Here is a 27,535-nt window from a genome sequence, read left to right as displayed (position 1 = left end):
GCCTTACCGCTGGAGCAGCCTGGGGAAAACTGGGGAACTTTGCGCCAAGTTGGCTCGGCTTTTTCAAGCTTGTGGCCGGCGCCAACGGGGTCCCATCGGCTCCTCTTCCTCGCCGGGTCAGGGGGAGAGCACGAAAGCCGCCGGGAAACGGGGGTCCGCCCCGCCGCCTCCGCCCTGCTGGCCGAGCAAACAAGCCTCTCGGGGACCGCTTTGGCCACGCCCGGTGGCCGAGCCGCCCCAGCGCCCGCCCCGCCTGCTTGCCTGCCTGCCTGCCTCCGTCGCGGAGGAGCGCTCGCTTCGGAGCTCGCAAAGACAAACCCAGGAATTGCTCCGTCCGGGAACATCGCGGCTGCCGCATTGGGATGCCCCTTGCGCCCCCCCCCAAAAAAAACCAGGAAGCGTTGTGGGCTGCGGGGAAGCTGGGCCAAGGAGGGCTTGGAGAGGAGGCCACCAGGAAAGGCCAACCTCTTTGCTAGCCTGTTAAGGGGGGGGGGGGGGCAACCCTTCCCTCTCTTTAAATGGGCTGGCAAGAAATAGGTAATAAATATTTTTAGAATGTTTTTGTTAGAATAGGGTAGGGTAGGGGAAGGAGACAGGAAGGGAAGAGAAAGGGACCTTTGAGGTCTTCTAGCCCAGCCCCCTGCTGGAACATAATACATCTAGTGCTCTTTGTTCAGCTTATTTTCCCTACAACAACCCTATGAGTTGAGTCGGGTTGAGAGGGAGTGACTACCCAGTGGCTTTCATATCTAAGGAGAGATTAGAACTCTGCCATCTCCTGGTGATTGGCCCAAAATCACCCAGCTGGCATCCATGCCTCAGCCACTGGACCAAACTGTTTCTTTCAACTGCAGTTAATGCCATGGGCACAAGATCCCTTGATTTCACAGCTACTGAGAAATCAACATCCAGAAAAGTGGATGTTCCACCTCCATCTCAGCTTTGCCAAGAATCACTACAAGCAGCCTATGACCTCCAATAAGGTGATAGTATTTCCAGGGATATTCTAATAATCCTTAAGCTCTCCATCTTTCACCCTTTCTTTTGGGTGGCTTTCAAGGCCTAAAACCATATTTTCTCTTTGTAGTCCATTATCCACTTCCCAAAATATGGGAGTTTGGTGACTGGACATCATCTCAAGGGGTAACCATCCTTATTGGGATCCATCACGGATTGACCAACTCTCATTGTCATTAACTCTTAAGAGCCACCTTCAATCCACCATGTGAAGGCGCCTTCTTTTTCTAGCACAGATGATGTTAGTTGGTTGGGTAATGAAATGTCTGCAAGAAAACAACCAGAGCATCAAGGACCTCCTCCCTCCTCCTCCACAGACCCTTCTCTCTTCTAGCACTGATGATGTTACTTGGGTGGGTCACAAAACATCTGCAAGAAAACAACACCAGGGACCCTTGAGTTACAAATAATCTTTATTAGCTCCTCCTTCCTTTTGCTTTTCCTCAATTCCAAGCTTGTGGACCAAAACAACATTACTCCTGGAAAATTAATTGCTTTAACTATTCTGACCTTGCCTGTCCATCTTTGGCTGTTCTTCAGCCCAGAGGAACCAAGCCAAGTGTCTCATTATTATCTTTTCCATCTGCAATTCATTATTTCAGTGTATTAGTGGAAGTTAGCTGTGCAATTAAAAAGCAGTTGCGGGGGGAGGAGACTTCCTTCACCCTGTGTCCATCTGTCACTTCTCCACTGCATCTTGAGAATTTTCCAGCTGTAAGTTGTGCAGTGGTGGAAAGTTAACATCTGGAAGGCAATGAATGAAAAGTAAAGTAGATTGGAAATAAAAAGCAGAGCCAGGTTTAATTCTCTGCACCCTCACTGCTTGTTTGCTGATTGTTTTGCTGAACATGCTCTATTCTATTATTAAGTATATATACACACACACTGTATTAATACTTTTAACTAAGCTAGAACAGGATAGAAAAATAAATGAAAATTCTTTGGGCTGACCAGCAGAGGGCACTATTGTAACAAAATTAGCAACAACTTTTGTAAGTAGGATAAATAAGTTTTTCTAAATACTGCTAAGGATATCCATATTTTAATCCATCAATTGGTGGAATAGTTTTCAGTTCCTGAGTTGACTTTTCATTCATACTTGCTAAAAGGAGTGAGAATTCAAAAAGGCATCAATGACACTATTGTTACTTATTTATTTGTTATTATTTATTATTGCAAACTTAAAAGACTAAAATTAAGGTGGAAATTCCATGTATTCTGAAACAATCTAACTGACCTGTAACAAAGACGCATGCCAGGAAATTGATTCATTTCACAGGATATAGAATAAGGTTGGAGGTCTTCTAGTCCAACCCCTCTACCTGTGGTAGATCCTACACCCATGATGGCGAACCTGTGGCACGCAGAGCCCTCACTGCAAGCACGTGAGCTGTTGCCCCAGCTCAGCTCCACTGCACATGCGCCTCCCACCAGGCATCTGATTTTTGGGTCTCTGCCATGCATGCGCTGGGGTGGGGGAGTGCAAGGTGTGTGTGCTGCACACACAGGCAGCCCATTTTTGGTCCCAGGAAGCTGCGGAGAAGCCTACTAGGACCAAAATAGGGTGCTGGCAGGACTGGGGGCATCCGTGGAGGGGAGCACAGAGGGTCATGCATGCACGTTCAGGAGGTGGGGTGTGCGTTGCACGTGCATTGCATTATTGGTGCAGGCGTGCATGTGGGAGCTGTCGTGTGTGTGCGCATTTTTGGCATGTGACAACAAAAAGGTTAGCCATCTCTGTCCTACACCATTCCTGACTTCCTTTGAGCTTGATTAGATGGATACACATGATCATAGAAAGAATAATAGAACAGAATAACTGTTAGATCTAGGGTTGAATGAAACCACATTGAATGTTCTTCAAGTAAAGCTCTTTATTATAAGTCAAAAGTAACACCAGCAAAACAGTCTGGCTGACAGCTTTCCTTTTATAGGCAATCATTTTAAACCAATTCTCCCACGTAAACAGCGGACCTAAATGAAGACTTCAGCTCTTGGCTTCAGGAACTAATTACAATTTCTAACAATAATAGAGTTGGAAGGGACATTGCCCAACCTTCTACCCAAGGAGGAGATCCTATTCCACCCTGTCCAATCTCTTCTTGAAAACCTGCAGGGATGGAGCAAGCCACAACTTCAGGAGTCAAGTTGTTCCACTGATTGATTGTTCCCATGGTCAGGAAATTTCTCCTTAATTCTAGGTTGGATTTCTCTTTAATGAACTTCCACCTTCCTCCTCCGCCCTTCTGGTGTTTTGAAGAATAAGATGACTCCCTCATCTCAAGTAGACATACCTAGTTCCCTGAATCATTGAGGGAAAATAAATTATTGGTTTTTAAAAAATCATATGGTTTAGCCTCCAGACCCCTGACAATCTTAGTTGCTCTTCCCTGTGCTCTTTCTAAGACTTCCCGCAGTCGCTAAGCCATTAGTCAGTAGTCAAGGACTACCTGTATCACACTTAATGCCATTCCATAGCTCCTGACAGAAGTCTGCCTGAAATCCAACAAAATGCTAGAAATAGCACCTAAATAAGAAGTATGTCACTAGTCAGTAATAATAATTTAAACGCCTCTGTTTTGCTAATTTGAAAAAACTGAGCATAAAAGACCTGGCTAATACTTAGACCCATTAAATGACAGAAATAGCCGCAGGGACAGAAAGTTTAAAAAAAGAGGAAAAAAGTACATGGATGTAATCCCGAAACTGGATTGCAACTTTAGGGAGTATTTAATTGTTACATCTTTTCATTCAAGACAGAACATGATGTTGAGACATCCACCCACAAAAGAAAGGCTTCCAACACTTTATTCTCTTTCAAATGCATACCTTGTCATTTTTAATCTCGATCTGATGTAATCTAATATTTTCAGAAATAGATATTAAATATTCTTAGCTGCCTCAGGTGGGACGGTTTACACAATACTTGTTTATTGGCTAAAATCTGCATTCTGACTAATGGGAGGGGTCTCTACTGCTTTAATTCTACTTGCCTTGCCGAAGGGGATTCAGACGTTGCTTTGAGCTTAATGTTTTCACTTTGGCTTAATAAAAGCTTCCTTTTGAAATACTTCGCTTCAAGAGTCTTCACTTTCTTAAGTTAGAAGGAGAGCAATCCTTACAGAAAGCAAAGTCTGCAAAATGGTCAACCCAGAGAAGCAATCTTCTCTCTACCAAGGAGACCCTGCAAACCATGTCAGAGCAAAACAGTGAGCAGGGGGAAGCTGAATGTTGGAGGGAGACATCAACCCGCCCCCCTAACCAGAGGCTTGTACCCTGTTGGAGAGGATGAGGTAACTTTGGAGGACCCCAAAAAGCCCCGCTGTTTGATTGGCATTGGGAAGAAAGACAGCTGGGACAGGAGGAATCACCCTCACCCACGGTAACCAAAAACGGGGGTAGAAATTGGAGCTAGCAGCCGCCTCTGACCAGGAGGAACTAAACAAAGTATTGCTGAGAGAGGATTGTCTGAAGAAACATATAATGCGGTTGGTGGTGGGGATTCTGGAAAATCCCAAAATCCGGGGGGTGGGGGACCAGAATGGCAGCAGAAAAGCTGCCATTCTGGCAGCAGCTGCAGATAAAGCCAGGGGGCCCACCCTCCTCTAGGCTCACTGATCAAGCGGATGGCACAGCAGCAGCAGCAGGGGGCAGAGCAAACCCTTCCCTAAACGGCACACACACTGGGACCCATTCCCAAGCAACCCCGAGCCCCACAACTGAAAAGAAAAACTCCTTCCCTTGGGGTGAAGTTTGATGGAGGTCCGCAACAATTGGGATTCTTTGTGACACATGTGCTCATCTACATGCAAGAGTACGGGTGTGATTTTCAAACCCAAGGATCTCGAGTGCGATTGTTACCCTAGCCCTGGAAGGAGCCACTGCCAGATAGATGGTGACCTTACATAATGCTGATGCGTCAAAACTGCGGGACTTCAACCATTTCATGATGGCCCTGCGATGACGTTTTGAGGACCGCTTCACAGATCGCAAAGCACACGACCACATTAAAATTGTGAAGCAGGGATGGCAGAGTATACTGAAGAATTCCAAGACCTGGCGTGTAATGTGAACTGCCCAGAGGATATCCTGGTAAGCTGTTTCAAGGATGGACTGAATGATAACATCTACAATGCCTGTGTTGCCTGAGGTGCACCAAACCACCTACATGAATGGTCTCTCCGTTGAAGAGACTGAGATCAATATGGCTAGAAACCAGTACTGAGTGGGATGAGCGTGGAAGAAATCCACACCTCAATGGAAGCAAGAGCCTTTCAATCCGCAAACGGCATCTTCTCCGAAACCCTCAACCTGTTTCAAATGTGGAAAGGAGGGGCATCGAGCTGCAGAATGCCGTTCTCAAGCACTGGCTAGGAAACCAGAGCGCCCATTGGGGGGGAAACCTACAAAACCTGGCCAGGGCAGGAAGGAGACAGCCCTGAGGAGCAGGGAGATCATAGAGTTTCCACCCCTCCCCTCTTTGAGAAGGAAACTCCGGCTTCTCAGCAGGAGGAACCAAATTCAGGATGCACCTGCTGTTTGATCGACCCAATCCTGGTAGGAAAGTTGAGGATTAATGTAAGAAAACTGAAAAGCCCATTGCTTTTTGCCAACTAGATAGATCAATAGCAGAGGGGAGCCAGCTTCTTTTGCCATTGAGCCTCTACAGATAGGCATCGGGAGCCATGGATAAATATTTACATTTATAGTGGCATCTGGCATGGAATGGCTGCAAGTCTTGGATCTTGCATGGCTGAAAAAATGTAACCCCAAAATTAATTGGAAGCAAGGTACCATAAAAGTGCAGATGCATATGACTTTTGCTGAGAATCTACATAAAGAAACTGAGGGGGCAGAGCACTGAGAAACAGCAATGGCTGCTTACACCATGCCAACCCATGGCTCAAAACGTCTCTGGGTGGATTTTTAGAAATTTAAAAACAATCAGTGTGGAGAACATGTACCTTTCTCCCTTATAAAAAACATGCTAGCACACCTCACTAAAGTGGGGGGGAATCAAAGCTGGACTTAATGGAGGCTTACTACCACATCAGAATTAAGGAGTGGGACGAGTGGGAAATGATGTTTAACACACACACACCCCTTGGGTGCTACCAATTCAAAGTGCACCCATTTGGGGTACAGGGGCCTCAGCACTGTTTAGGCAATTAATAAATGAAGTGCTACATGAACATTTGTATAAGGGGATCTTGGTTTATTTAGATGACATTTTGATATATACCAAGACCAAAGCAGAACATATAAAACTAGCCCAGGCGGTTCTAAACAAACTCCACTCCGCCAAACTTTATGCTAAACTCTCTGAATGTGAATTCCATCAAAAAAATTAGAGTACTGCATTTTATACCAAGGCGTAAAAATGGACCCTCTAAAAGTGCAGGCGGTACCTGGTTGGAGACCACCACACACACATAAATAGTTACAAAGTGTTAATTCATAAAGCATTTCCATGTCTGTTATCAAGTTGCCATGGTAAGGAAAGGGGGGGAGCACATTCCACGCATACCTTCGGTTAGAGTTGGATCTCAAATTACTATAGCAAGCTTGTGAGGTGTGGAATTTTACAACCTGCTGCTGCACCTTGTTGGATAATGTGATTTATGATACAGACTGAGGAGAGGGGAGAAACAGGGGCAAGGTTCAGCCATAACTTAAGTGAAGTCAGATCTGACTGCAATGGGCATTGCTGAAATGGTGTGCATAATAAATGACTGGATTTCTTTTGAAACTTGGCTCAAGGCTCATGACTTAATTAGGGCATTTTTCAGAAACCTGACACAAAGCTTTCTGGGATTCGCCAACTTTTATCACCAGTTTATTCCCACTTTCGCTCAGATTTCCCTCCTCATCACTAAGCTTTTAAAAATGAAAGGGGAGGGTAACCCAAAATCGAAGTAGCCTTTGACCTGGACAATGGAATGGCAAGCTGCATTTGAAAAACTTAAATGGCTGTTTTCAGCAGAGCCAATTCTAAAGCACCTGGACACAGAGAAACCATTCATCATACAAGTTTCTATCTTTTCACAGGTGGATCTCTCCTTTTTCTAAGAAAGGCAGCATGTCAGATCCCTAAAAGTGATATTGCCATTCATTTAGGAAAAGGGGGGCTTGGAGTCAATTTATTAGCAGTGCCTATGACAACTGATATTTTACAATTGGCTTCCCGGCACCAAAGCACCCAGACATCTCCTCACCTTGGGGGGGGGGGATGTTTATGATGGCCACATGGGATGGTTCACTTTAATGTTTAACGGAAGATAGCCATGGGAATGTATGCTTATCCGGTTCTCAGGGCAGCTTGTAAAGGAACCACCTTCACACTTGTGTATTGGTTAAAATCTGCATTCTGATTAATGGAAGGGGTCTCTACTGCTTTAATTCTACTTGCTTTGCCGAAGGGGATTCAGACGTTGCTTTGAACTTATTGTTTTCACTTCTGCTTAATAAAAGCTTCCTTCTGAAATACTTCATTTCAAGAGTCTTCATTTTCATAAGTTAGAAGGAGAGGGATTAGACTAGAAGACCTCACAGGTCCGTTCCAACTAATTATTGTGGTTGCTAGAGGCCAAACTCACAGCAGGCAACAGCACGTGGGCTCATCTCAAACACCTAAGCAGAGTTTACCCTTGTGGTTCTTTGGCTGGAAGAACATGAAAAAACCACCACTGCCATTGTGGGCCAGGTATCTATCTTGAAAAATAGACCATGAGTAATTATTTTGAATAATTGGCTTGAAAACATAACTAGGGGCATAAGTAAGACTGGAAATTGAGCTGACTCAAAGGAGATTTTCTTTTACGTTCTCTAGATCAGCGTAGATACTACGGTATTTACTATACACGTCATCCAGTTCACCACCTGCAGATTACTCACTAATACAGTGGGAAGAGAGACCTGCCTGAAGGAAAGGATTTAACCAGAGATTTCCTAACTTGTATTTCTATCAAGTGCTACAAGCCTGGATTCTGTATCAGCTCTGGAGATCAGTTCTTTTCTTTGCTCCAAGTAGTAAACCCAATTTAATAGCAGTAATGCCTACAGTAACAGATCATCTCAGTCTGGAATCGACCATCTTCTGAACCACACGTCACACAGCTGACGCATTTTCATGGTTGTTGTTTTTCCTCCCATCATTGACAAAAACTTTGGAGAATTTGGAACTCCCCTCTTATGTTGGTCATAATGAATCTCCTTAACCATCATGCAGACAAGAGTCCTTAACAACCAAACAAACAAACCCCAATGGAAGGATTGGAAAAATAGAGGTTTATAACCAGCGGTATTGCAGAACTATGCTTGAGTGGTGTTTTCTAATAATTCATTGATTCCTTGGGATTTTTGTGACTTCTTCTGACAGACTGAAAGTAACATACTTTCATTTAACCGTTTGATGGGGAACATGATTTGACTTTGTGGTTATTTAAAACAATGTTTTAACAAAGTTTGTAAATATATTAGTTGAACTTGTGGAAATGCAGCCTTAAGAGAACCTTAATAAATGCATGTTGTTAAATAGGGTGGCTTACTACTTACTCTTACTACTTACTGTTAAATAGAGGCTTACAATGTTGTCCAGGGTTATGTCTTTTTTGTTTTAATGTTCAAGATAATTTGCTTAAACCAGGCGTACTGAAATGTAAAAGAATATGTTCCTTTCCCACTGTACCAAATATCCCCTTGGTGCCAATAGACTGTGCACAAGGGGGTGTAAAAATATGCATTTACTAATGGCTTTCCTTCCTTCCTCCCAATCTTTTCTTTCTTTCTTTTCTTCCTTCCTTCTTTGGCTTTCCTTCCTTCCTATTTTTCATCTTTCTTCCATCTTTCCTTTCTTCTTTCCTCCCGATTTTTTCTTTCCTTCCTTCCTTTTTCTTTTCTTCTTTCTTTCCGTCGTATCTTCCTACTTCTTTTTCCTTCCTACCTTCCTTCCTTCCCCTTCCCTTTCCTCTTTCCTTCCTTCCTTCCTTTTCTTGATAGTAATCTTAAGACATCAATATTTGTCTACGAATTTGTCTTTTCACCCTGTTTGGTGAATGAGAGCCTTGGGAATGATTTTGATTGAAGAAAATAGCGCTGTTTGAAATATTTTCTAATTTTGCTCGTTGGATTGATTTAGCTCTATAGAGAGATGATACAGAACTTTCCGCTCCACCTTCCTCATGATCACAATAAGAACCATTGGATTTAGGTTGTGAGCTGGAATCAAATGACCCAAAGTCACCTTTCCACTGCTGAAGGTAGACTATCCAGTCACCATTCAGCACCTTAATTGTTACATCTTATAAACTTTTGTTCTGCCGAGTCCAGGTGCTGCTCCAATAAGATATGTCCATATGTTGTTATTATCAAAAATGATAATATTCTGAAAAGGCCTCCAAGGTGATCACTACTTACCATTTTTAAGAAGATGTCTAGTTTGACTTTCAGGCCTGAAATTATCCAGCCACACTAGACGGCGTTCGAGACATGGAAAGTTTGCACACTGGGTTTTCAAAAATCATAACCAGAACTACGTCATTTAAACTTCCAAACAATGTTTATTAAGCTTTCCATCATCCCCCTGATACCCTGATGTACCCTAATGTTTTGTTCCAACTGGAAAGGATCTAGGTCAGATCTTCAAATTTCAGATCTGGCCTTTCATTGACCCAGTAAAACAAAAACAGAAGGAATCAGTGGTATCTGAAGAGCAGATGGAAAGGACTACTAGGAGCTGGACTTTATGATGAGGGTATTGAGAGAAATTGACAACCTGGCAGAGATACGGCCCACGTTTGCGTGGCAACATTAGCATTTGCAACAAAAAAAGAAAGGGTGCTTTATTCTCCATGGTCTGAAGGTTGCGCTTTGATCTTCTTAACAGCATCAAGGACAGCATCAAGGCTGACTTTGTCTCCAAATTCCTTCTCACGGTGTTCCAAGAGAACCCCCTGAAAAAAGGCACAGAGCTCAGGAACAGGTTTTCCCCCAAAAACTACAATCTGAAAACTCTTTAACATCTCCACAATTCATTTAGTTATCCCCTTCTGGGCTTAGGAAGAATTTTATACTGAGATTTTTAAATTTAAAATCATTGATATTGTCAACTTCCCATTATCCATGTTAAATTTTATAAAATTATTTATTTATTTGCAAAATTTATAGGCCGCCCAATCCCGCAGGACTCCGGGCAGCTAAATTAAATAGAAATCTAGTTGCCACACAAGAGACAAGATCACCAAAATAACAATTAAAATAAATGGAAACGTGGAGAAAGAGAAAAATAGATAGAGAATGACAGAGAAGGAGAGAGGGAAAAGAGAGGAGAAGGAGAAAAAGAGAAAGGAAGATAGAAAGGAGGCAGCAAGAGGAAGAGAAAAAGAGAAAGAGAAAGAAAGGAGAGAAACAGAAGGAGAAAAAGAAAGCAAGAGAGGCAGAAGGAGAGGGAAAAGAGAAGGAGAAAATGTAAGGGAGAAAGAAAAAATAGGAAGAGAAAGAAAGAAAAAAGGAGAGACAGAAGGAGAAAAAGAGCAAGAGGGAGGTAGAGAAAGAGAGAGGAGGAGGAAAAGACTAAGGGGGAAATAGACACACAGAAAGAGAGAAGGGAGAGTGTGCGGGAAAAATAGAAGAGAATGAGGAAGACAGAGAAAGAAAGAGAAGGAGAGCAAGAGGCAGATATTGAGAAAAAGAGAAGGAGAGAGAGAGGGAGGGAATGTGTGCATGTAGGGGAGAGAGAAAGAGAGAGAGAGAGGGAGATCCTTCAATCTGGAGTAGAAAGCCAATTGCCAAGGTCCTTTTTCATGGGCTGAAAGCTGCAGAGAAGTGAGTCTCCCAGGCCAGACACAGAATACATGGTGTACCCAGCCCCATTTCTCCACTCTTCTACCTGTTTGCCTGGGCCAATCACAAAGACCCCTCCCAGGATTATGCCTTCTCCATCGATGTTGCCGGTGTAGCCGCTCCTCCAAGCGCGCCAGAAGTTCCTCCAGACATTCCAGCGGAAAATAGCCAGGAGCATCATCGTTCTTCTCTGAGGACCGTAGAATTTTCTCTGGAAAACAGGATGAGAAGGAACTCAGCTCCAAACTGGAAGTCTTTCTATAGAGAAGACCTCCTGAAAAATGACCTACTGGTCTTGGGGAAAAAAGAAACAGGATCCAACCTGATTGGTGGAGGTATCCATCGACTTATGAGTCCCCAAATTCTCATTGCTAAGCGAGTGACTCCTTGGACACTACAACCATCATAAATATGAATCAGTTGCCGACTGTCTGAATTTTGATTAAGTGACCATGGGGAAGCTGCAATGGTTGTTTGAAAAACAGTCGCAAGTTGTTTTCTTCAAATGGTCACTAAAGAACTGTTCTAAGCCAAGGATAACCATGTTTTCACGAAAATAACACCCAACCGGGAAAATAGCCCTAATGCGTCTTTTGGAGCAAAAAATAATATAAGATCCGGTCTTATTTTCGGGAAAACACAGCACCTGTATTTCAAGGAGGCATCCCCGGGAAAACCGAATGGCTGAAGTCTAGATTGGAAGGGGGCACATGATGTGGCTCAGAAGGGAACATGGATGGGTCCCATGTACACATCAGGATGTTTCAGAACTTTTTTTTTTAGTGGTGTTTCACCTCCGCAAACAGACCACAAGGATGTGAGCTATGTCCACCTCTTTATTTTTCACTATCGATCAATGGCCTGGTCTTTTAGAATTAGGATTTGGAGAACAACTCAACCATCCCCAATGCCCAGAATTTAGATAATTAAAGTAATCACATTGGGGGCTTTAGCCATGATCAAGTTTCCTACGGAATGAAGTTGATAGTCAATGAAAATGGTACTAGAATATTTGTAGCTTGGAGTTGTTATGGGGCTATCTGAGCCTGGGTGTTTTCTTGCAGACATTTCATTACCCAACTAGATAACATCATCAGTATTAGAAGGCAATGAAGTTTGTAGAAAGGAGGAGGAAGAGGAGGACTGTGGGTCCCTCCCCGAGTGGTTGGTTTTTTTGCAGACATTTCATTACCCATGGTAACATTATCAGTGCTAGAAGAGAGAGTGGTTTGTGGAGGGGAGTGTTTGCTCTCTGTGTATATACTACTGACTTACCTTGTCAGTATTAATGGGAATGTTCTTGGTGGTTCCTTTATTAGGCTGTAGTTTACTATTAGGTTGTTCCTAAGAGTTGGTAGTTCCTTGATTTTTCTACCCCAATCCTTTCTAGCACTGATGATGTCACCTATTTATAGTTCAAGCTTGAAATGAGGCCATCCTAGCTTGGGTGTTTTATGGCCGATGTTTCATTACCCAAGTAGGCTATATCATCAGGGCTAGAAAGGAGTGGGGTTTGCTCTTTGTTTATGTACAAGAGGCTTGCTCTATCAGTGTTGGTGGGAGTGTTCTTGGTGGTTCCTTGATTGTTTACCCTTAGCTCACTTGTCTGAATTGATAGTTCCTTGATTCCTCTACTTCACTCCCTTCTAGCACTGATTACGTTACCTAGTTCAGTAATGAAACATCTGCAAGAAAATAACCAAGATCAGAGGCCACCAAGGACCCCTAAAAAATTGGCCAGAGGACCACAATGGAATATAGAAGAATCAGCTTGCCTTTTCCTAACTTCGTCTTATTAGGAGACCATAGTAGTGGTGCAGTGGTTACAATGAAGTATTGCAGGCTAACTCTGCTCATTGCCAGGAGTTCGATCCTGACTGGTTCAAGGTTGACTCAGCCTTCTGTCCTTCCAAGGTTAGTGAAATGAGGATCCAGATTGTAGGGGGCAAGTCGCTGATTCTATAAAGCACTTAGAGAGGGCTGTAAAGCACTGTGAATTGGTACATAAGTCTAAGTGCTATTGCTATCTTCTTTCCCAGTGGTTAGAAGGCAGCACTGCAGGCTGACTCTGCTGACTGCCAGCAGTTCGATTCTGATGGGATCAAGGTTGACTCAGCCTTCCATCCTTCCGAGATGGGTAAAATGAGGACCCACTTTGTTGGGGGCAATTTGCTGACTCTGTAAACCACTTAGAGAGGGCTGTAAAAACACTGTGAATCGGTACATAAGTCTAAGTGCTATTGTTAAGAATCCTGCAAGGGAAACTCCTGTTGTCTATAAAGTCTTCCTCCTCCTCGAAATGTATCTGCATACCAACCAATCCTCCCAAGATCAGCACTGCAATATTGCTTCCCCCTGTTGATTTAATGTCATTCCTTTATTTTTTTAACATTTGAGAAGACGGGATGACTCACTGGGGCACAGACCTCAATTTCTAGAAAGGATGAAAAAGGCAGGTGGGGTGAAACAGCCTTAATCTTTTTTGTTGATCTAGTGTTTAATATTGGGAATCCTGTATGAGCAAGTCAACCCTTCAAAGGCAAAGTGTGCTCTATTCGTGACCATTAATGACACAACGGTGAAACCCGATTAATCTCTTAAGGAGCAGCTCTGCTAAGCTAAATCCCAGGCCAGCAGCTTCCCTCTGCAAACTTCTTATTATAGCTCATTTGATAGGATTCATATTCCATGGCTTGAAACTTAATGGGAAACTGCAGGGCCAGAAAATCCAACTTATGGCTAGAATGTCAGTTCCACATTCGTGTCCCTGTTAGGATGTTTTTACATTAAAAATCAACAAGCTGGTTTTTCTCTGAAGACATGTCGCTTCTCATCCAAGATGCTTCTTAAGCTCTGCCTAGATGGTGTAAGCATTTATACTTCTTTCAGACAGATGGTAATTTGCATCCTTTTAGATAGTTGTTAAGGCCACCTGGAGGTTTATCTGTGTCCTCAAGAGTCACCTGAAAGATAGAAAATGGGTGTGGAGCCTTCTTGGAACTGTTGAAAGGACTGGATTGTAGACTGGAGATAGATAACGGTCATATCCCTCCTCCTGTCGAGAGAGGGCTGTTCAATTTTGACATAGATGACTCCTCTTGGACCCTCTTTCAAACCAGCGATTGTCTCTGTTCAAAATGTGGACTTTACTGTTTTCAAAAGTGCAGCCTGTGTCTTTGGAATGCAGATGGACCGCTGAATCTTATCTTGATGGGTTTGTTCTCCTATGTTGTGCCATGCATTTATGAAGTGGCTGTTTTGTTTCCCCAATATACAGATGTGCAAATTTTTCCATTCCCCACCATCCAGTCAGAGTTGAAGGTGAGATAAGAAGTGAAACATTATCAAAGAAAAAGAGCTGAAAAAGCTTTTTGGATGAGAAAAATTGGGTTATTTTTAAGTCCATTTTCATGTTAATATTTATTGTTTTCATGTTTTATCTTGTCACTTTCATTTGGATGTGAGCCTCCTAGACTCCTCTAGGCAGGATGAGAGGCATATAAATTTAGAAATAATTAAGAAAGAAATAGAGTCTGGATATCACCATCCAGAACTGCAAAAGCCCAGTTTTTAATCTCCGAAGCTCAAGCCACAGTGGGGCCTTTTCCAAGCAGATAGAATCCTTACTCCAAAAAACGCCAGGTGTTTGCTAGGTGATCAAAGGCTTCAATGGATCATCTCCTCCTTCTTAAATTCATTTCAAAAAAGTCCCACCTACCTTTTCATCCAGGAATATTTCTCCTTTGAAGTACGACTGAAAGTTTGCCACCTCCGTCCCAATGTTCTCTTTCACCACAGCATAAAGAGGGACCCCGACCTGGTCAAGTTGGGGTTTCAGAGAGGACAGCTCAGCGGCCTCCTGCAAATGGAAGGACAACTTGAGTCAACCATCACCCAACTCAACTGCAATAGGTCTATCAAAACAGATGTTATCCTCAATGAATGACCACAACAGAGCCCAAAATTTCTGTTGTTAAGCAAGACATTTTAAAGTGAATTTTGCTCCATTTTACAGTCTTTCTTGCCTAGCTTCTTAGGTGAATCACTGCGGTCGATCAGTTAGGAACCCAATAATTAAGAGAATTTGGCCTCCCCATTGCTTGTCAAAAGGTTGCCAAAGGGGATCACATGATCTTGGGACACAGCAACGGTCATAACTATAAGCCAATGGACAAACATCTGAATTCTGATCACATGATCATGGGGATTCTTGAAAAGGTCGTAACTGTGAAAAACGGTCATAAGTCACTTTTTTCAGTGCCATTGTAAAAAGCCAGCCACTTTTCCCATGGGTCAATGATTTATGGGGACCTGGTGGCACAGTGGTTAGAATGCAGTATTGTAGGCAAACTCTGCCCACTGCCAGAAGTTCAATCCTGACCGCCTCAAGGTTGACTCAGCTTTCCATACTTACAGGGTCGGTAAAATGAGAACCCAGATTGTTGGGGGGCAATATTCTGCCTCTGTAAACTGCTTGGAGAGGGCTTGAAAAGCACTGTGAAGTGGCATATACTGTAAGTCTAAGTCAGTGGTGGGATTCAAATAATTTAACAACCAGTTCTCTGCCCTAATGACCAGCTTGGTGGTCATGTGACTGGGTGGGCGTAGCCAACTTGATTGGTCTCACCCTTAGGAAATTTCTCCTTAGTCTAACTCTAACTCAAAATAAAATAGCACTGTTCCAATATATAGAATGTAATGTAATGTAATGTAATGTAATGTAATGTAATGTAATGGAATGGAATGTAATGGAATAGAATAGAGTTGGAAGGGATCTTGGCGGTCTTCCATCTAGTCTAACCCCCGGAGCTTAATGCTGAAAATGCAGGATGAAAATACAGAAACATAAAAACAACATTGCAATCCTATTGCAAATTAATAAAATCAATTCTGCTAATAATGTCTACTTAAAAACACATAAGAATTCAACTCCTGCACTGAATTGACATTTTTAAAACTCCTTCCCTGGCCTAATCCTGTCAAGAACAAGGAGAGATTCAACCTGGAAATAAGGATAAATTTTCTGACAGTGAGGAACAAAAGTTGCCTTCGGAAGTTGTGGGAACTTTATCACTGGAGGCTTTCAAGGAGATTGGACTGCCATTTGTCAGAAATGGCGTAGGGTCTCCTGCTTGGGCGGAGAGGTTGGACTAGATGACCTACAAGGTCCCTTCCAACTCTGTTAATCTATATAATCTGTAACTTTCTATTGTTTCTGTGCTGACTGCATTCTGGAGGTTTTGTTACTGCAACAAAGTATTTGCCTGTTAAATGCCCGGAGCTATTAACTGAAGGGAGAGAGAAGGAAAAAAAAAAACTCTATTGCATTTTATCTTCCCTGCCTAAGTTTTAAAGGAGCTAGAATTTTTCTGCTGAGGAAATAGCTATGTGGTATTTCTTCTTTTTCTTTTCCCTTCCTTTGGTTAATTACAAATGAGCAGGAAAGTCTGAGATGTGTATGAGCTACTGGAATTGTTAGGCAGGCAAAGGCAGCCTTGACTATTCAGCTGGTTCGCAGAACTCTACAGAGTTAACAAATAGTTCTCCTGAACCGCTGCAAAACGGCTGAATCCCACCAGGGCTATTGCTTTTGCTGTCTTCCAATAGGAAATTGCTGCTTCATCCTGCTTTAGGGATATTTGAATCAAGTCAAAAATTCCAATTTGTCAAGGATTTTCCAAACTCGAAGAGTTGTGGAGGATGAGCATGTCTGCATGGTTAAATGAATTTATCCTCTTCTCCGAAGGAACGTTGGTTTGGGAAGAGCCGGGTTACAAGTAGTTTAGCTTCCCTTTCTGAGTTTTTTCCTATAGTAACCTAAACTTTACGTAACAACCTCACATTCTTCCTCCTTTGACCCAATACCCAACTAATGTTAACGGCTCTGCTCCTAATAGAGCAGAGAACACCCTACCTCCGTCCTGTGTGCACTTTGCTCCCTTCCCTCTCTATCCTGTTTAGTTTTAATTGGATTTTTAATTTTAAGGTTTTTTTTATTGTTTTAATATTTTATAGGGCATTTTAAGCAATGTCTATAAACTGCCTTTGGCGTACAAGTTTAATACATAAATGAGAAAAACCATCACAAAATTCCAGGGTTGTAGGCTAGGCTGTTTGTTTTTTTAAAAAAAATAATCTTGAAAGAAGGCAGTAGCAGAAACTTAACACATGTGTTTGTGAATTCACTAAAAGCGCAGCATGACTCAGAAGGGGATTTTACTTCGAATTTCTAAGCAGAAGCTAACAAACCATAAGCTGTTTTCCTTTCCAGCTGTCCAAATAACTCCCATAACTACTAGAAGATCCTTGGAGCCCTGGGCAAGCAATTGGCATGTAAGGGGATATTCTTTAAAACTGGTCTATGCTTGTCTTGATTTAGTTCTTTCTAAGATCCAGCATTTGTACTTGGAGTAAACAACTTCAGGTTGCTCGTAGGATTTCATGCTCTGAAACACACACACACAAACAACAAACACATAAACCTTCTGCCCCCATAGGAAAATCAGATTGCAGGAATGAGACTTCTGGCTTACAGTACATCTGATGTGTTGTTTTACTAGGTAGAGGAAGATAGAAAAGAAAGACAAATGTAGAAAACAGGAGTTACTTAAAATAGTGATTTAAGACTCCACTTCAACATAGTGTCATGTTATTTTGTCCTTGAAAGAATAAGTTTGTAAATCCCATCAGCTTGCTAGAAATTCCTGGCCTTGGGAATTTGATTAGTGCTCCACTTTTTGCTGACTGCAGAATCATAAAGACTGAAAGGGACCTTGGTGATCTTCTAGTCTAGTCTAACCCCCTGCCCAAGGCAAGTCCTTGTTCCATCCTGGACAAATGTCTATGGAGATTCTCAGTCATCCAGGTCAGGGTTGTCCCAAAGGTGCTTTTTCAAGAGGCAATTGGATTTTCTGGTTTTTCTTTGAAGACATTTCACTTCTCATCCAAGCAGCTTCTTCAGCTCTAACTGGATGGTGGAGAATGGAAGGATTTATACTCCTTGCAGATAGCTGGTCATTTGCATCCTTTCAGAGTCCAACAGACACAGGTCTGTGTCCTCTGGGTCACCTGAGTGGTGCAAATGGGTGTGGAGCCTTCTTGGAACAGCTGGAAGACTGGGTTGTAGAGATGTGCTTTCTGTGGGATATTTCCACCCTGTGTCTCTTCATATTGAACACAGGCTGAGGGATAACAGTAAAGGGACACAAGTGGCCTCAACGACTCTCTGAAAGGATGCAAATGACCAGCTGTCTGCAAGGAATATAAATCCTTCCCTTCCTCACCATCCATTCAGAGCTGAAGAAGCTTCTTGAATGAGAAAAGAAACGTCTTCAAACAAAAACCCGAAAGTCCAGTTGCCTCTTGGAAAAAAGCACCTTTGGGACATCCTGGACAAATGTCCAATCTTTCTTTAAAAACTTTCAACAGCCACAACTCTGGGAGACAAGCTGTTCTATAGTTGTTCCGCCAAGAAATTTCGCCTTCCTTCTAAATTGGATCTCTCTTTAACAAAGTTCCACCCATTGCTTCTCGTCCTGCCTTCAGGGCTTTGCAGAATAGTTAATCCCCTCTTCCCTGTGGCAGTACTTCCAGGGATTGTCCATGACTGTGAACCTGTACCAATAACTCCTACTAAGCCAGTTCAAACCAGTCATCCCGCTAGGTATCTGGCCTATTTCCAGTTTAATAAGCTGCTGTCTCTGCTAAACTACATTGTTCCTTCTTTTCGGTTCCATGTTTTCAAATCCCCGTTTTCTGCCTTTTGTGCTCCCTAGAGATTATAGAGTCTTTTGTTCTTTGTCATTTTATTTTTGTCCAATTTCCCTGCACCTGCCAGGTTTTTTTTAAATATAGATTTAGAAATGTTTAAAAGCTTTGTTCTCCTGTGCTCCTTTTGATTCACTGCCCAAAGGATTGGCAGCTAAGGAACACAGGATGTAATGGGATGCTTGAAACCAGAGAAAGATTTGCATTCTAACTACGTGAACATTGCTCCATTCTCAGTTAATGGAACAAACTTCTAATCATATTCACATGAGAATTACAAATAAAAGACAAGTATCTGCCTCAAACAGCAGGAGATCAATTAAGTTACTGAGATTTCCATAATCTTATTCTATCCTCTTTCAATAAATCTTACTAAACCTATTACTGGAAAAAGCCTTGCTTTCTGGCCTGGCATAACAGAATAACAAGAGTTGGAAGCGACCTTGGAGATCTTCTGGTCCAACCCCTTGCTCAAGCAAGAGACGCTATACTATTTCAGACAAAATAATGTCCAGTCTCTTCTTTAAAACCTCCAGTGATGGTGCATCCACAACTCCTGAAGGCAAAGTCATTCAGGTGTGGTGGGTTATCCAAGAACTTGGCACACAAGCAGGAATTAATGTTCACATCTTGCACGCACAGGTGGTGGTAATGGAGAAGGCTCATGATCCAAGAAGGTCAGGAGCCAAGTTGTGTCAACTTGGAGACATATCCTTCTTCCCAGCCTCCTTCCATGTTCCACTCATCCATAAGTTTTGATTGTTTACAACTTCATGGGTTTTATCAAAAGTATGAGGTATAAAACCCACTTTTATCAAAAGGTGGCACCGTGCTTAGAATGCAGTACTGCAATTTGGCAGTTTGAGTCTCACCAGGCTCAAGGTTGACTCAGCCTTCCATCCTTCTGAGGTCGGTAAAATGAAGACCCAGATTGTTGAGGGCAATACGCTGACTCTGTAAACCATTTAGAGCAGGGGTCACCAACCTTTTGGACCTCAGGGACCACTACATTCATAATTTTAAATCCCACGAACCACTAATATGAATTTTTAAAAAGATAAATAGTATTTAGTGCAATATAAAAAATGCAAATAATTTTTCTGTGGACCACCATAATTTTCTCATGGACCACCAGTGGTCCGTGGACCACTGGTTGGTGACTGCTGGTTTAGAGAGGCTGTAAAGCACTATGAAGCGGTATGTAAGTCTAAGTGCTTTGGCTCTTGCTATGCAAGCTAGGCTACATTTTATCCAATTCAAGGTGCATTCATTTATTTTAAAATCATGGTCCAATGCATGTTAGAGTTTCACAGCTCTACTGAAGGCCAATGAAATATTTTATCCCACATCTCATAGACTTTATTAACCATTTCTAAGCTCCGGTGGTTAGAATGTAGTATTGCAGGTTAACTCATTGCCTACAGCCAGCAATTTGATCCTGACCGGATGGCTCAGAGTTGACTCAGCCTTTTGTCCTTCTGAGGTCGGTAAAATGAGGACCAGGATTGTTGGGGGCAATAGGCTGACTCTGTAAATCGCTTAGAGAGGGCTGTAAAAAAAGCATGAAGCAGTACATAAGTCTAGGTGCAACCGCTATTAGCTTTATTCCTCTCCTGTAGATCTATTCAATTCCTATATAGCAATGATGGCGAAACCTTTAGGGTCCGAATGCCCAAAGTGCAACCCAAAACCCACTTATTTATCACAAAGTGCCAACATGAAAATTTAACCTGAATAATGAGGTTTTATGAGGAATTCCAATCACTCTTTCAGAACTTGACTTCTCCCTGATGGCACTGGATTTCTTTAACAGCACAACTCAGGAATGATGGGAGTGGAGTGCAGTAGCCTCTGAGGGACTGTCACATCCTTATTCCTTCCTTCCTTCCTTCCTTCTTTTCCCTTCCTTCCTCCCTTCCCCCTTTCTCTAATTTCACTTTCCTTCCTTTAATCCTGTATATTATGGTCCGTTATTGTTAGCATTTACTAAAGAATGCTGTGTAGCTTAGAAGCTCTCAGCAAAAATAATAGCAGCTGTTGTTTGTGGCTGAAGCTACCCTGGGCTGTTGTTTACACACACACACACACACACACACACACACAAACCTATTTTTATTCCACTTTCCCTGGGTCCTTGGGAAAGGAATGGCATCTTTTCCCCATCCCCGTCTTTAATAAATCCAACTCCCCTCGCAGCCTTTTAGCTACTATTGTCCCACCTTGCTCCCCCTCCCCTTAAAATGAGGCTAAGGCAGAAAGGTGGGAGGGGGGAATCTAAGGGGTACGGAAGAAGAGGCTCAGGCAGACCCCTCTCTGAAGAGCCCCCTGCCCAGATTTCAACTGATTTCCTCTAAAATCCTCCGACAAACAGACCCCTCCTCCCTTCTGGACCGCCAACCTTTATTTTCCCCATTTATTGGGGGAAATTGGATTTTTATGGGATCTTCCCCTCCGCCCCCCACCAAAAAGAAAGCCAGCCAGGCTTCTCCTACTAGAAGCCCCCCTACCTTTCCCCCTGCTCCATCGTCCCTTCCTCCTACCCCCCCACTCAATCCAACTTTGGGACAGAGGACTGTGCGCTGGAAACACATGTTGGGGCAAGGTGAAAGCACCCCTTCTGACCCTCCAGCACTTGGCTACAACTCTCCAGGCTTCTCCAGGCTCAGCTTGCTGAGGAGGGGAAAACAGCCCTGATGCCTCCGCTATCTCCCTCCATGGCCCCAGCCATCACTGCCCAGTTTCCTCAAAGGCGCAGCACATTTTGAAGGTGGCAGCTCGCATTTGGAGTTGCCAAACAGCGTCCTGCTGCAAGAGCCGGGACAGGCCTCTCCACCATCTGACTCGCCAATGGGGGCACTTCTGCTGGGCTACTCCCCTCCGCCCCTCGGCTGGGCTTTTGTGCTCAACTGCTTCTCCACACCACCCCCTTCTTTCTCTTCACCCTGCCGACGAGGGAGGAGAAAGACCAGGTTTGGGGGATGGTCCCCATCCCTCAAGATCAGCCCCCGCCGTTCTCTCCCAGCCCTCTTTGCTGGTGGCAACAGCAAATGTACCATGACGAAGATGGAATGCTGTTGCCGTGTAAAGGCAAGTGCAGGGGTGCTTCACTCCCACACAAAGGCTACGCCCATCGCCACCGCAGCTCCTTCATCCCGCTTGCCGCGACAGGGCCACAGAGAGCCGCAACAGAAGAGTGAAAGAGCCGCATGGGTTGCATTGTGGCTCCATGTTGTAATGGGCTTCAGGATGGAATCCCTTCTCCCCCATTGTGAAGCATGCAAATGAAAAAATTCACCCAATCAATTTCAACTGAGAATTAAGTGAAACGCGATGGAGAAATGCGATTGGATCTGGGCTGGGGCGACGGAGTGCATGCCCAGAATGAGGGCTCTGTGTGCCATGTCTGGCATGCATGCCATAGGTTCGCCATCACAGCTATATAGTGACCCTATTTCCTTTCTTGTAAATGATCTTTTATTTCAGAAAGTTGTCCTTTAGAGTCATTCATTCATTAAGAGCTGTGGTGGTGCAGTGGTTAGAATGCAGTATTGCAGGCTGACTCTGCTCACTGCCAGCAGTTCGATCCTGACTCGGCCTTCCATCCTTCTGGGGTTGGTAAAATGAGGACCCAGATTGTTGGGGGCAATAGGCTGACTCTTAGAGAGGGCTGTAAAGCAATGTGAAGCTGTATATAAGCCTAAGTGCTATTACTGTTCTACCAACCTGTTTAGATAGATCTGAATAGTATCTGCACCGTGCATGGCATGTGTCAAGACTGTTTAAATGGGGCAGAGGATCCTTCCCTCAATGTGACTATGGTACTCACCAAACATTGGATCACGTAAGAACTATCTGCCATATGAGAGCTTCTACAGGAGGAAAATCAGTTTTTCACCAACTAACAAATACTCTGTTTAACTGAATAAATGGCCTAGATACTAATATATAGAACATTCCATTCTCATTAAACAACGCATTTTAAAATGTAACCTATAACTAACATGGAGAATTATCTTCTCTTGCATTATGAGTTTGTATTGTTAGTGATTCTATTATAAGTCTCCTGAACATAGCATTAGATCATAGCATAATTTTGCTAGAGTGTTAGCACTGCATTTTTGTGTCTGGGCAAGTCTTGTTGGTGCATTAGCATTCAGAAAATGTAAGCAGCACATCAAGCACCCAAGCTGGAGTTTCTGTCCAAGACAATAACTGCTGGGCAGGTTAATAGGGCAGCCGGTTTCAATTAATTCTTAAAATCTGTTCTACTGGAGAACATACATTACCTCTCTGCACAAAAATCATCCAGGCCGCCTCACCGCCATGACGACAGCACCCTTCGTCTTCCACAGATCCTTGGCTCTGAATGTCGTCTGTTCTCCTTGAGGTCCAGGGAAGGAAAGATAAAGTTAAGCTCCTTTAAATCGTGCTCACATCCTGACAAACTCATGGAGAAGTCCAGACTGTTGTTTGAGCAGCCGAGATGGAAGTGGTTGGATTCTGCCTTCCACGTGGATGCTTTCTCAACTTTCCAAATTTGGTTTGTTTTCTTGCAGATGTTTCATTATCCAACTAGGTAACATCATCAAGGTTAGGACCATTAGCACCAATGACACTATTTAGAAAACAAGCAATCTTAGAAAGCACCAAGGACCCCACAATTCAACCCAGAGCTACAAATATTTGCTTCTATTGGTAGCCTGTCACTCTGAGAATCTCCCATCGAGCTTCTAAGCAGGTCCGACTCTGATTAGCTTTTCAAGATCAATCAAAGCTTACCTTAAATCATGGAAGACATGATCTGTAGACAAATTATTCTATTACCCTCTATTGGGTCAGTTTGATGCCTTCTAGACAGCCATGCTTCCCAGGAGTTGTAACTCAGTATGTTGAAGAGCAGCAAGTTGAAGAAAGTCTGTGCTATTTTAACTCCATTTGCATTTACTTTCTCCTGAAGAGTGTTTTGGAAGAACACCTGCATTCTAAAAGTCCACGAATTCACCTATTTTCTAAGCCCCACCTTCTGAGTTCCCAAACTACAGAACCACAAAGGTATTTTTTGAGGAGGCAACAGGACTTTTTTGTTTTTTCTTTGAAGACATTTCGCTTCTTCTCATCCAAGAAGCATCTTCAACTCCCTTCCACTCCCCACCATCCAGTCACAGCTGAAGAAGCTTCTTGAATGAGAAGAAGCAAAACGTCTTCAAAAAAAACCCAAGAAAGTCCAGTTGCCTCCTGAAAAAGCACCTTTGGGACAGCCACGACCAGGATGGCTGAGAATCTCTACATACAGAACCACAACTGGATCTCAAGAACACAAGAGGAATGTATTTTTGTATACATTCTTGTATTTTGAGTGGAAGGGGGTATTTTCAGAAAAAACAAACTGCACACATACATGAAACGAAACTCTAGACAACTTTCCAAGTGAGGAATTTTCCCACCTCTACTTCTCTCTAGAGAGTAAAATCTGAGGTTTGCTATTAGCCCTTTACTCAGTCCAGAAAAAAAAAGTAGATTTGCCTCTCCAGTGCATTTTTATAATTTGCCATTAGGAGCTGGATTAGGATCTTCCTTCTAAGCCTTACCTGGGCCCAGTGTCTTCAGATCAATTTCTTCTAGAAAGTCCTTTGAGGCCATTTCTGCTTTAGGGAGAAACAAATCCGTATTGGCAAGGATGATCCCCGTCATGGCAGCCCCGATGGCTCCAAATCCGAGCGTCCACATTGCTACGGAGAGGTCAATCGGTAGAGACATTTCTAGAAAATGAAGGAAAGACCCGTCACACCAGCAGCCCAAAAGATTTTGAAATTTTTAAAAGGAAATGAAGACGAGCTGGAAGGAGTGACTTAAATTGAATGTCTAATTAATTAATTAATTAGGACAGATTTTAAAAGTTTGGTATATGCACTGAAAGGAAGTTTTGTCAGTTTTGTATGTATAAAATGAGTAGGTAAATGAATGTCCTGTGTTTCTTTAAATAATGCTGAATAATTTCCAAAGTCTGTAAAATACTATTGATTAGATTTTGAAATAAGAGAAGAAAAAAGTTCCATTGCACGAGGATAAACTGGAGAGATTCAAATGTAAAGAGCTAAATGGACTTAATTGGACCTATAATTAGTAAAATACCAAAAGTTTTAAAAAAAAAGTTTTCTCCCTTTCCGGTTAAAAAATTAAAATGCTATATTATTCACCAAAGCAAAGAGAGGCAGAGAGGGTCAAATAGATTTTTTTATCCAAAGGAGAGAATATATCTAATTTTGTCTTTATTCTGAAATTGCTTCCAGATTTTGTGCTTACAGTGAAAAAAAAAGAAACTGTGATTTTGTTTTTGTTAAGTAGATAGAATGGCTTGTACATACTGTTGTGTAAAAGTTGTGGTTGTAATGTTGTTCTCTTCTACAGTGCTAAAGAGAGTCTGAAGTCAGTGCCTTTTTCTTTTCTTTTCTCTTTTTACACTATTATCTCTTTTTTCCCCTTTTCTTGTTTTTCATGTCTTTTTTTCTTTGTATTTTATACTTGGCTAAACTAATTTTAAAAATTCAAATTTTAAAAAGGGAGAAAAGGAACAAATCTCATCCAGGACATCAGTACAACAGGAAGATAAATAAAGTTTCTGTTGAGTCAAACTCAGTTTTTACTGTAGAGATACGTCCATGCGATGTTTTCTCAACAATGGCATTACTCATTTGATAACCAAATAATTTTGCTTGCTTTGCTGCAAAAAATTGAAAATTCTTCCCAAAGCAGAACTGGAGACTGGGGCTGGCTGCCAAATTACTCAAGCATTTATAATGCAGGCAGTCCTTGACCCAACCACCAGCCATTTAATGAGCATTCGAAGTTATAATGGCATTGAAAAAAGGATCTATGACCAGTTTTCATCCTTATGACCATGGCCACATGATCAAAACTCAACATACTTGGCAACTGGCAGGTGTTTATGACAGTTGCAGTGTCCTGGGGTTATGTGATCCCCTCTGACAAGCAAACTCAATGGGGAAGCCAAATTCACTTTACAGCTGAGTTACTAACTGAACAACTGCAGTGATCTGCTTAACAACGGGGCCAAGAAAGCTTGTAAAATGAGGGTAAAGCTCACTTCAAAACGGTCTTACTTAGCAGCAGAAACTTTGGGCTTAACTGTGGTTGTAAGTCAAGGACTACTGTGCATATCGCAAATCATTTATTCTGGAGTTACGAGAATATGAGTAATTGATCCCTGGCCCGAAAGAAAGGAATTTTGCAATTGGATTTCTACTAAATAGCAAGAAACCAGAAAGGCAACTGGACTGATTGGACTGCAGGAAGGAACGAAATTTCCTCCAAGATGGCCACCATTGCATGAGCCATTCTACTATCCAGGTTTGTGGAGGCATAGGGAACTTTCACACAATCCCAAGCATGAAAGGAGCACATTCAAGGCAACTCCTTAACACAGGACTTCTGAATCCAAACTTCTGGGAAAATGTAGCCCTTAGCAATTGTCCTTAAACTTGTATACTGCTTCAGTGCCTTACAGCCCTTTCTAAGTGGTTCACAGAGTCAGCTTCTTGCCCCCAACAACCTGGGTGCTCATTTTACCAACCTCAGAAGGATGGAGAGCTGAGTCCATAGCAATAGCACTTAGACTTATATACCACTTAACCAGTGGTAGGTTTCCATTTTTTTTCTACCAGTTCGCTTATGCGTGTGATCCAGGTGGATGGGCGGAGCCTCCTGGGCTGAACCGGGAGCAACCCACCTCTGCACATCACAGTGCTTTTACAGCCCTCTCTAAGCAGTTTATAGAGTCAGCCCAACAATCTGAGTCCTCATTTTAGAGACCTCGGAAGGATGGAGAGCTGAGTCAACCTTGAACTGTTCAGGATTGAACTGCTGGCAGTTGGCAGAGTTAGCCTGCAATACTGCATTCAAACCACTGTGCCACCATGGATGGATGGGGAGGGAGGGAGCGCAATAGGACTTATATACCGCTTCACATTGCTTTTACAGCCCGCTCTAAGCGGTTTAGAATCAGGCTATTGTCCTCAATCTGGGTCCTCATTTTACCGACTTCGGAAAGAATGGAAGGCTGAGTCAAAGTATCACTTTGAGAACTTTTCTTTCTGGTTCCCAATAAAGTAAACTCTCCTCTCCAGCAACCTAATTTCCAGCGGGGGACAGAGTTAGAAGCTGTTTCTGAAGCTAGACCTTGGAAGTTATCAAAGTCTCTCTTGGGGAAATCTTCCAAAACAAGGCATGATTGCACAATGTTACATGCCACCAGCTGGGAAGGAGAAGATCATCTCAGATGTTTAGCACAGAGGATTTCATTTGCAAACTCATGCAAACCCGATAGGCTTAACCTGTATGTAGGCATGTGGGTACCCACACATGTTGATAAAAAGAAAGATAATTTCAGGCAATTGTGAGCATCCTTATCCTAGCAAGAGAAAGAGAAGAATAGGAAAGGGATTGTTTTTTGAGCCCTGATATACAAGACAACCACCTCCACGTGATACCAGATTGCCAAAGACACTATGTATTGAACTGATTCTTATCATCGGCCCATGTGCTCAGCTCCATGAAAGAACCACAATGGAAATAAATCTGATGAAGACATATGACTCAGTCTCCTGTTTGCATGCACTTGTGTTTGAGAGTTTTAAGGAAGTGAAAGCAAGGAAAGCCAAATGCTAAAAATTGGCCACCTGAACTCATGCCACCAAGTGCTGCAATAGACCCAAATCCTGAGGAACATCAAGACCTCAAAATAACGTCTGAGCAAATGGCAAACTCTACTTTAATCCAGATTTACCCCAGGCTTCTGGGTTCTAAAGGGGTAGCCAGAGGTGGATTCCTACCAGTTCGCACCTATTCGGTAGAACCGGTTCGTCAAATCTACCGATTTTTTTTTTTTCGGAGT

At 42.8% G+C, this 27,535-nt stretch overlaps 2 protein-coding genes across 5 annotated transcripts in view; both read right to left on the bottom strand.

Moving 5' to 3' along the window:
• The window catches only part of TSPAN14 (tetraspanin 14), a 69,952-nt gene extending 69,719 nt beyond the window's left edge, over positions 1-233 (bottom strand). The window contains exon 1 of one of the 2 annotated variants that reach the window (XM_032231967.1): positions 8-233. The gene's annotated coding sequence lies outside the window, so the exon portion shown is untranslated. The remainder of the gene's footprint in view (positions 1-7) is intronic. The other variant, XM_032231968.1, reaches the window with a different exon arrangement.
• A 9,322-nt stretch (positions 234-9,555) lies between these two features.
• PRXL2A (peroxiredoxin like 2A) overlaps positions 9,556-27,535 on the bottom strand; it is a 44,923-nt gene continuing 26,943 nt past the window's right edge. For all 3 annotated transcript variants that reach the window (XM_032231861.1, XM_032231862.1, XM_032231860.1), the window contains exons 2-6: positions 24,213-24,383; positions 22,911-23,005; positions 14,576-14,716; positions 10,904-11,068; positions 9,556-9,968 (exon numbers count right to left, since the gene is read on the bottom strand). In XM_032231861.1, the coding sequence (XP_032087752.1) occupies positions 9,858-9,968; positions 10,904-11,068; positions 14,576-14,716; positions 22,911-23,005; positions 24,213-24,381 (681 nt within the window). In that variant the 5' untranslated portion in view covers positions 24,382-24,383 and the 3' untranslated portion in view covers positions 9,556-9,857. The remainder of the gene's footprint in view (positions 9,969-10,903; positions 11,069-14,575; positions 14,717-22,910; positions 23,006-24,212; positions 24,384-27,535) is intronic.

Source organism: Thamnophis elegans, chromosome 15 (genome assembly GCF_009769535.1).
Source record: "Thamnophis elegans isolate rThaEle1 chromosome 15, rThaEle1.pri, whole genome shotgun sequence".
Taxonomy (NCBI): domain Eukaryota; kingdom Metazoa; phylum Chordata; class Lepidosauria; order Squamata; family Colubridae; genus Thamnophis; species Thamnophis elegans.
The sequence above is the reverse complement of the archived record's forward strand: the minus strand, read 5'-3'. Positions and strand labels throughout refer to the sequence as shown.